The sequence below is a fragment of the Bombyx mori genome, chromosome 10 (assembly GCF_030269925.1).
Source record: "Bombyx mori chromosome 10, ASM3026992v2".
Taxonomy (NCBI): Eukaryota; Metazoa; Arthropoda; class Insecta; order Lepidoptera; family Bombycidae; genus Bombyx; species Bombyx mori.
Genome location: NC_085116.1, coordinates 10,809,820 through 10,820,472, shown reverse-complemented (window position 1 = coordinate 10,820,472; position 10,653 = coordinate 10,809,820). Strand labels below are relative to the sequence as shown.

Here is a 10,653-nt window from a genome sequence, read left to right as displayed (position 1 = left end):
TTTTTGTAAAATAGTGAAATTATGAAAACTTTAAAGGTGCAATGTAACAATATTAATATAATGTCTTTTATGTTTAGGATGAAAGGCGATAGCATGCAGCAGAGAAACGAATGTAGCGATGGATGTGTGGAGTAACGAGAATGGATAGAATACGGAATGAATATGTTAGAGGAAATCTGAAAGTGGCACCTGACAGAAGTTGAGAAGTGCGCGTTTGGGATGGTATATGGGTGATGAGATGAAATGAAAATGAGGTTGGTAAGAGTGTGTTAAGTATGAATGTGGAAGGGTAGAGAGGAAGAGGTAAACCTAAGAAGAAATGGATGGATTGCGTGAAAGACGAAATGTGCAAGAGTGGAGTGAGTGTAGAAATGGTATATGATAGAAGAGTATGAAAGGAGAAAACCTGTTGCGCAGAACCCAGGTGACAGAGAGAAGGGCAGGAGAATGATGATATGTCTTTTATGTTTAGATGGCGCGAACGTTGTTTGACCAAATAATTCAAGCATTTCAGGTTGGAATTAAAATGGTAATACTACAAGAGATCAACAGTGATTCTTTTATTTTTTGTAAATTAACAGAAACTATATGTTTATTCTATATTATCATGTAGTAAGAGCTGCCCAAGGTGGTGTCATTGGTGCAGGGTTTTGAAGATATGACATTACTACTGCTGAAATGGACAACATGAAGGAACTCACAATCTGAAACAAAAAAGTATGAAAATCAAACTGGTGGTTTTTGAGAATCAATTATATATTGTCAAATTAGAAAACAACGACTTGTATAATATCTGCCTACTCCCATACATACAATATTTTGTTCTTGATACAGAACTTGTTGGTGCGATATGAATGGAGATTAACACAAGTAGCCTTTCTTGATTTTAACATGTAAAATTTGCAATTGTAAATTTAATATTACAGTATAAAAAAATTCACAAGGCAGAGTTAATAGGTTGAACTGTTAATTTACAGTATTAACATTATAATATTGTTTGATACAGGAAGTGAACAGTGAATCGGCAGTAGTATACTCTTATCACAAGATTGTAAGATAACTTCCTTCTTCTCCAAATAGAATAAACTTATTTGTTGAAATACATTTAAGTATAGTCACCTGTTTAGTGTCATCGGAAACTCTTGAGTTTGCAAAACTGATGCTGGAACAAAATACAGCTGTCCACGCGCACCATTTCAATCTCATCATTAAGCCACACATTGAAAATACCATCCCTGAAACAAAAGAAAATTTATTTATATAAGTTTATTTTATCATTTACACTACATATTGCTTTCCTTTATTATTATGTTTTTTAACATTTGTAACATATCGACCCTTGAAAGGCAAACATGACTAAGCGACAATGCGTGAACTTTACAGTAGACTAATTTAAAGTTGAAATACCTGAAAACAAAATTTATTTTAACGAATCTAGCTGTAGGAGAATCTAGCTAGTAGCTGTAGGATTGAAATGATTTTAATAGATCTAGAAACATATTTTTTTGCGCATCGAATATGGTTATTGTCATTATTTATGTACAAAGCAGTTATTGTCGCTTAGTCATGTTTGCTTTTCAAGCGTCGATATGATTTATTAAATTTCAATGGGTTACATCTCTTTTTAATTTAAATTGCACAAGTTGATATGTTCAGCATAGACCTTATATCTTGGCTCCTTATATCAATACCCTCGTAATACCACTCTGGGTCAGAGCTTGTACAGACAAAACAGTGCACATGTACTTTAAATGTTGTCTGTCTGCTCAAAACATCCTTTCCGCACTGCATATTCCTTGAGAATGACCCAAATACCCTTTCCCAAGCACAACTGTTGCTGAAGGATCAGAATTAAATAGTAGGACTATTAGTAAATTACCTAAAATATTCATATAATCTGTGGTTAGGTCTTCTGCTGGAGCAGAAGTGGGTGGAGGTGGTTTATAGCGACGTTCTCTGTCAGCGCGACGTGGATCTGCTGACAACTGCATCTAAAACATCAAAACAGATAGTAAAATTAAAGTTGGGTAGAAAATGAAATTGGAATATGAAATTTAAATAAAAAACATAAAAAAACACTATTGATGTAATGAAAAGCATTGAAAATGTTTTCAAGGAAAATAGTTGAGGTCATTCAGGATACCTTTCCACTTTTTATTATAGGCCCACAAATATTTGTAGCGGTTACTCTTCTTATTAACGAATAAATTTGGGTAAGTTTTGTAATTTGTTCTTCTGTTTTATGCAGTTAAAATGTAATTTAAAATAGATAAGTACACTGTAATTTTTTTTTTTTTTTTCTCCCATTTCTTGGCCTGCACGGTTTGTGCGTCAGCCACGCAAAAAGGTTAGGAAGTGTGTTAATGGATTTATTTTTTGGATTTGAATTTGGAACGGAATTTGGAAAAAGGATCAGGTATATATATTATATAAACTAAGTACATAAATGGTTACAATTTTATATTATTATGAAAAATGAAACTAGCTAATATTCTATATACATCAATATTGATATTAGATAAAAGGATAGAAATTGAAGTAGGAAAAGGAATTTTAATGGACAAAAGTGAGGAAATAAAAGCGGAACGGTCATTTCGAGGACAGGCAAAGAATATATGATTAAAATCCCCAACGTCATTGCCACACTCACATATATCGCTAGGCAAAAGGTTAAGCCTTGCCAAATGCAAGGGAATGCATGCATGGCCCAGCCTCATGCGAATAAGGGTCGATGTGATAGCTTTACCAAACGTCAGATTTGAAAACCACGGTTTAGGAGGTATATCCACTTGGATCGTGCTGTAATATCGACCTTTAGTCTGTCTTGAAGAACGCCAAATGTGAGTCCAAGAATTCAATAACTGGAATTTAGGAAGCAGAGCTAAATCACAACAAAAGTTTTTGTACGGAACCAAATCTCCATCATTGACCGCAGCTTTGGCAAGGCTATCGGCCTTGGCATTGCCAAAGATACCCGAGTGCCCCGGAATCCAAGCAAAGGAAACTGTGTAATTTTTGATGCAACATTGATACAATAAATCACGACATGCAATAATCACAGGATGATTATTTCGGTTACTGTTAAAAGGAAAACGTTCCAAGGCTTGGAGGGCACTTTTAGCGTCAGTTAAAATTATTGACTTTTTAAGCTTCATCATTAAAATGTACTCCAGAGACTTCAGAAGACCAAAACATTCTCCAGTAAATACTGAAGTCTCTGGAGGCAATTTTATTTTCTGAACAATGCCAAACTGTTGATGGAAAATGCCGACCCCCACACACTCCTCGGGACCGGGTTTGGAGGAATCGCTAAAAATTAAATGACAATTTTTCCATCGGCTGTCACTGTCAATAATATCAACAAATTTGGCATTGATAGAAAGATCTTGTTTACTTAGGCCGAAATCAAACATAATAGATGGATTTAAAGTTAGGGCATCATAGTTAACACAAAATATTGGAAGGAATTGTGATCTATGTGTAGGAGCTTGAAGAGCTAAGTACTTTTGGAGACTAACAATAAGGCATGGCGGCGATTTATGAGCCCAGTACGGATAATCCATACATTCCAGCAGAGACCGTAACTTAGTGTAAAGAGGATGATTATAAACTTGGAATCCTCTAAATAGAAACCGGTCACAAAGAAATTGTCGTCTGAGGTGCAGGGGGGCTTCAGAACATTCGACCTGCAAAGCGTTAATAGGGCTCGAACGCATAGCCCCAGCAATTATTCTCAGAGCCTTAGACTGGATAATGTCTAACTTATGGAGAGCTACTGCATTACAGGGTTCAAGTATAAATGTTCCATAGTCCAAAATACTCCTTATTAGGGCATTATACAAAAGCTTTAGAGAGAAAGGGTGGGCTCCCCACCAAACTCCAGAGAGGCAACGCAATATATTTAGAATCTTCTCACATTTATCACTTATATAGTAGCAATGAGGGCTTCCTGTAAGTCTTGAGTCTAAAATTACCCCAAGAAATGTTGCTTCACTTTTAACAGGAACTCTAATGTTATTATAAAATACAGACACTGATGGAGGAAGCCTCATACGTGAAAATAAGACTATAATACTTTTAGGAACTGAAAGGCTTAGAGAGTTATTGTCAAGCCAAACTTTTAGCAACTTAAGAGAATATGTGACAGTATCAGACATGTTGTCAATAGAATCACCAGAGACATAGAGGAGTAAATCATCTGCATATTGGAGTGTGTTAACTTTACCCCTAAGGGAGGCTTCCAGATCATGAGAATATATATTGTAAAGTAAGGGACTTAAAACGGAGCCCTGGGGTAAACCTTTCCAGACAATACGGGATTGATAAGAGTCTTCTGATATTACTTTAAGCATTCTACCAGAGAGAAGATTGATTATGAAACTTATGAAAATTTGTGGGATATTCAAATTAATCATTTTTTGTTTCAGAACCGAAAGGTTGACATTATCATAGGCTGCAGACACATCTAAGAATGCTGCTAACACAGACTTATTGTATGAAAATGCCAATCTTATGTCTGTCATAAAAATGCTGAGACTATCCATCGTACTCCTACCTTTCCTAAATCCAAACTGGTTAGGAGATAGTAACCCTTTACTCTCAATAAACCATTCTAGTCTATTTTTAACTAGATGTTCGCAAATTTTGGAAATCACTGAAGCTAATGCAATTGGTCTGTATGATGATGGATCATTAATGGGTTTGTTGGGCTTATGTATTGGGATAACTTCATGGATTTTCCATGATGGAGGAATATTACCTGATGTTAAGATTGAATTAATTAAACTGAGAAAATAAGAAAGGCAGGAGTCGTTCAGGTTTTGAAGAAAAGAATATGGAATTCCATCACAACCCGGGGCTGAGTCCCTAAGCCTTGAAAGAACCCCTTTGAGTTCTGAAAGGCTAAAGGAAATGAATGAATCGCTACTATCATGCTGGGAGAGGAGAGAAGGCTGTGAGTCAGAAGAAATATTATCTATAGACGGGACAAATGGTGGAGCTAATTTGTCAAGAAACAAATCAACTGTACTACTATCCATGAAAGGAGACCTTGGAGGTTTGAAAGCGGATCTGAATCTACGAATATTTTGCCAAACTTGAGATGGAGAAATTTCTGGTGAAATTGAGGCACAAAAAGATTTCCAGCTATTGAATCTTTTTTGTTTTAATAATTTACGAGTTTTAGTTATAAGATTACTAAGAATATTAAAATTTTGTGTTGTAGAATTTTCTCTGTAATTTTCTTCAGCTATCTTTCTCTCAGCTATCGCAGCAGAACACTCACTGTCCCACCAAGGAGGTGATGGAATATACCCATTTCCACTATTGTTTTTTATAGGAAAAACTTCCTCAGCAGCTTGTAGTAGGGCCCGTGTAAAAGCTTCAGCACAAAGATGATTACTGCTGTCATTTAGTGGAGGTATGGTTGATAAATTTTGTTGAACTTTATCTCCAAATAATGACCAGTTGGCATCCTTAAGTCTATATTTTAGCCGGGGAGGGGCCTTTGATGTCTTTTCACAAATTTTTTGAGGAAATGATACCATTAGTGGAAAGTGATCGCTTCCATATGAAGACGATAGAGGCCACCAGTTTAATGTAGGAGCAAGTGAGGGACTACAAAGGGTAAGATCTGGTGCACTAATACCCTCATGGGGCTGTGTTCTTCTAGTAGGACAACCAGAGTTTAAAAGACATAAATTATTATCATCTAAGATGTCTAAGATTCTAGCCCCATAATGATCAGACTTAGAACTTCCCCACATAGAATGTTGTGCATTGAAATCTCCCATAACCAAAATAGGGCGCGGGAGGGAAGATAGGATGCTACGAATATCGTCAAAGACTTCATTGGAAGGGTGAGGTATATACATATTTACAAAACAGATATTATTTACACTAGCAGCAATAATAGAAAATTTATCACTGTGATTAGGGATGGGTAAGTGGACAAAGGGCACACCTCCCCTAAGAATTAGTGCCACTCCACCATACCCATCTGTTCTGTCTTCTCTAAGACAGACATGTCCTGGAATTCTAAAATTGAATCCAGGACGAAGCCAAGTCTCTTGAAGAGAGACTGCAAATGGTTTGTAACTATTCAATAAAAAAATTAAGTCACTTTTTTTACTATTAATACTCCGGCAATTCCATTGAATCACCAGAGACTGGTTTCGTGGATGGTCCTGACTGTCCATTAGTTAAAAAAGTTTTTGAAGAAACGGCATCGTTGGACGGTATTTTAATTATGTTCGATTGTGAAAGGTACTGAATTATAGAAATGATGAGATCCTTTGTTATTATTTCTGACAAATCATTGTAATTTTTGAGACAACCTGTAGAAAAGGAAGGAATGTTGCTGTAATCTTGGATAAGCTCTGCATGCGCTTTTTGATCATATCCCTTACTAGAATTTCTGGGACGAGCTTTGGGTTTCAAGAATACTGTTTTCTTATATGATTGAGTCGGACTCTTAAAAGGGCTTGTTAAATTATAGGGGCTTGAATAAGTCATAGTTGGACCCGAAGGGGCTGATGAAGCAGAAGCAACAATGTCAGCATAAGATTTTGAAACTGGTGGATAGACTTTACTTGCTTCTGAATAGGATATAGAGTTTCTAGCCATTGTTTCTTTTATAGCTTTCTGCCTAGCATACTCCGGGCATTTTTTGTCTGTTGCGAAATGGGAACCAGAACATAAAATACACACAGCATCATCTCTTTCCGTCTCGCAACTTATACCTGAATGATTGTCACCACATTTGTAACACCTTGGAGTGCCTCTGCATTGCATTTTGGTGTGACCAAAACGGCAGCAATTAAAGCATTGCAGCGTGGGGTAAATATAAAGCTCTACAGGTAGGGAGTTAAAACACATAAAGACCCTGGGAGGTAACACCTTCCCATCAAAGGTCAAAACTACGGTCTCAGTTGGAACAAACTTGGGTGTCTCGCCGTCATAAACCTTTCTGTTTAGTCTCCTAACTTTCAGAATGCTTCCACAGTTCTGCGGAAGCTCTATATTTTCTATAACATCTTTCTCGTCCCAGTCACATGGAACACCTCTCACTATTCCCATGCGGGTGATAGTGAAGGCCGGAATAAAAGCTTTATATTTATTATCATCAAGAGATTTGTGATTTAGAAATGAGTTAGCCTCCTGAAATGTTTTAAATTGAAATGACAACCTATTCCTTCCAATTTTTTTTATGCTTCCCTCTACAATGCTTTTTATTGAATTTTTTTTTAGAAAGAATCCAAATTGTACTGGATGTATAGATCCAGTTTGATTAGGTTGTAAAATTTTTTGAATATGTACATCATAAGGCGCAGGGTCTGACGCCTGGTAAAGCAGCCTAGCAGTGCGAGGGTTACTCGTAATGTTTTTAGAGTTAGCAACCTCATTATGATGGATTTCAGTGATTTTATCATCTGACTCAAGTACTTTAGGTATAACATTATCCTTTATATCATTAGGGGAAAGTTGGCAATCTGGTAGATCTGTATGTTTGTGATTCCTTCTCTTTTTTTGGTTTCTAGTTGATATTCTCTTTCTTTTAACGGATTTAATGTTTTCCGAACAGTCTGTATCTATAATGGAACCTTCCGTTTCCATTCCCGAAGCATCTATTGTAACTACATGAGACACCTGGAGGGATGTCCCTCCAGGGTCTTCGGGCTCCAACATGGAGGCCAAGAAAAAAATACTATTTACATATAATACAATAAGATGACTTACCAGGCGAAGAAAACAAACTAAAACTATAAATAATCAATACTACTAATATATATACACTTTACAACTTAACTGATCCTGTAATATTAAATTAATTTAATTTTCAAAAGTTTAGCCAAAAAAAAGACGCCCGCTTAATTCAACACTTCCCGCGCTTTTCTACACTGTAATTTGTACTATTTTTATGAAAGACAAAATTGACTGTTGACACTGACAGTAGTAATTAGTAGTAGTTCTATTTTTCCAACTTGAAAGACAGAAGTATCATGCCATACAGCCTAATCTTTTATTATTTTTGTTATGTAAATGATAATATGAAGTGAAATGAAATGAAGTTGATTAATTTAGAACATTAATTAATTAGCATCTAATTAAATGAAAGGAGATAAGATGATATGGGATGAAATATAATCTCAATAAAATGGTGGTTATTTACTGAAACTTTTTCAGTGGACTTTGTAGAAGATCCCGAGAGGCTACATCAAGTGGTTTTGTTCATTTTCCCACATTTGCGCACTTTTACACATAGGTATTAAATAGTTAATAAACCACGTTATTACACATTTAAACCTAAAGACACACTTAATAGACAAAATAAAAAAATTCACACAACTTCGCTCCTCACGTACCCGCCAAAAAGTCTGACTGTTGACTGTGGTAGTGGTATTTTCACTTTTCTTGTTGGCAAAACGGAGATATCATAGCATACAGCCAAATTTTATTTTAATTAATGGTATAACATATTGTTCATAAAAATATATATTAATTTGAAATATGACCTACAAAAAGGTCGTAGATATAGGTAACACTACTTTTACGGTTTAATTTCACGTTTTTTATTGTCTTTATATTATTTCCGACGTTCCGAATACCTTACCGTTTTCATCAGTGACCACGAATACCTACAGTAGTAATTTTCAACAAAAAACATGTAGATTTTAAAATACAAATTTTGAAGTCGTCGTGGCTTAATTTAAGGCGAGACGAAATTAACAAGTAGATTTTGTTTGTATGATTCGTTGTTCTTTTATTAAACAGACAAAATTAATGCAGCCTATACCTATTAGCAAATATTTTCGATGATCGGTAAATTGAATTGATTGTTGTTGTTCGAAAGTTTAACAAATGTCAACTTTTGAAAATGTTGTTGGTCGATTCAAGTTTTTGTCAAATAACTTCTATTCCATGATAGCTATCACTACGAATGTAGAGTTTCGGAGGTTAGCGTACAAGGAGGAGTCTCTATAATAATATGAAAGGAAGGAGGGGCAAAAGGAGTCTTTCTAAAATAGTTTTCGGAGTTTCTAAATTTTCAGTGGAAATGCACCTTACATTTGGTTTCAATGATTGATTTTTTAGTTTCTCGCTTGTTGCATAAATACCTACATTGAATTGCATAATAATCTTATGCACAATAATCTTCATGTTTAAACGAGATTTGGAAGGGAACTCAAAGGATATTGAAAGCCGAACTCGTCCAGTCACACATCTTTAGAAATTTTTATAGTAATTTCGGAAATATGCGGTTCTTGACAAAATCTCAAGTCAGATTTGTACATAGCCGTTTTTGGGATTTTTAAAGAAAATACGTTCATAAAAGATATAGGTAGGTACCTAATAAAATTTTATGAAATATTGCAATAATTTGAACAGAAAATATGTTTTACCTCCGACAATAAAATGTCGCGCTTTTATCATTAGCTCTATTTTTAAATCAAAAGCTTAATAGACAGAGATTGGCTCGTAGTTAACAAAGCAATATTAATTACTAATATTCGCATAAGATGTCAAAGTTCTTCTATTATAACCATAATTATAGGTATATTATTAATGCTTGGTACATATATTTTGGGAAGATTCCCCGTTTATTTTAAGTAGAATATTCTCGAAATTGGTAGCTATTTAAAAAAAAAATAGCAGCCTCAGTCGTTGGAACTTTACCTGCGTGTAAAGAAAGTACACTTTACGGTTAATAATTAGAATAAATATAATATATAATATTAAGAATATGCAACTAAAGTTAAGCAATGCAACTGGGCGTCGTAATACGGATAAATATTTGTCGGTTTCGTTTCGGTACGTGGACTTGCTATTGGTTGTTCGATCGGCGCACGCCCACAGCTCGAGGCTTTCACGCGTGTCTCGCCCACACGTTTTTAATGAGAAATCTGAAGTAACATACCTACAATTTTACGTTTAAAATAATTTCATGGTTCTTATACCTACCTAACGTGAATCAAATTTGCTATTACTTTTAATTTCATCAAAATAGCCTTAAACCTCTTATTAAGCTAATTATGTCTAGGTATTAAACTATGAAGGAACTACGTTCGGTATATTTGAGTGTTTTTATTGTAGACTAGCTGACCCAGCAGACTTCGTAGTGCCTCAATCGATAAATAAAAGATCTAAACTTTTGTTTAAAATAAACTTAAAACAAGTTATTTTTATTTAATTCCGAGAATTTTCATATTTATTTACCGTTTAAACCTTCTCTGGACTTCCACAAATAATTCAAGATCAAAATTAGCCAAATCGGTCCAGCCGTTCTTGAGTTTTAGCGCGACTAACGAACAGCAATTCATTTTTATGTGTATAGATTAAAGTCTATAGACATCTAACAGTTTAGGTTTTTAATACAATATTTAATGTAAGTTTTTAAGAAAAGTATATTTGAAGTAGTAGGTTGGACGTTTACCTATAATGTGAAATCTGAAGTAACATACCTACCATTTCACGTTTAAAATAATTTCATGGTTCTTATAACGTGAATCAAATTTGCTATTACTTTTAATTTCATCAAAATAGCCTTAAACCTCTTATTAAGCTAATTATGTCTAGGTATTAAACTAAGAAGGAACTACGTTCGGTAGAGGTATAGTATTTGAGTGTTTTTATTATAGATTAAAGACTATAGAC

The 10,653-nt window shown here is 34.8% G+C and overlaps 1 protein-coding gene and 1 long non-coding RNA gene across 3 annotated transcripts; one reads left to right on the top strand and one right to left on the bottom strand.

Annotated features, from left to right (window-relative positions):
* Positions 1-545: 545 nt before the first annotated feature.
* Positions 546-7,895, bottom strand: LOC101741852 (protein Asterix). Of its 2 annotated transcripts, none has more exons than XM_038013352.2 (4): positions 7,738-7,895; positions 1,880-1,991; positions 1,120-1,235; positions 546-704 (listed from the first exon to the last, which is right to left on the bottom strand). In XM_038013352.2, the coding sequence occupies exons 2-4, from the start codon at positions 1,989-1,991 to the stop codon at positions 606-608; spliced, it is 327 nt and encodes a 108-aa protein (XP_037869280.1). In that variant the 5' UTR covers positions 7,738-7,895; the 3' UTR covers positions 546-605. The 2 variants fall into 2 exon arrangements, with proteins under 2 accessions (XP_037869280.1, XP_037869279.1); XM_038013351.2 differs by lacking the exon at positions 7,738-7,895 and adding an exon at positions 2,144-2,293.
* On the top strand, positions 3,394-5,226 carry LOC134199542 (uncharacterized). The gene is made up of 2 exons (XR_009974086.1): positions 3,394-3,793; positions 4,428-5,226. It is a non-coding gene; the product is annotated as an uncharacterized LOC134199542 (long non-coding RNA).
* Positions 7,896-10,653: the final 2,758 nt, after the last annotated feature.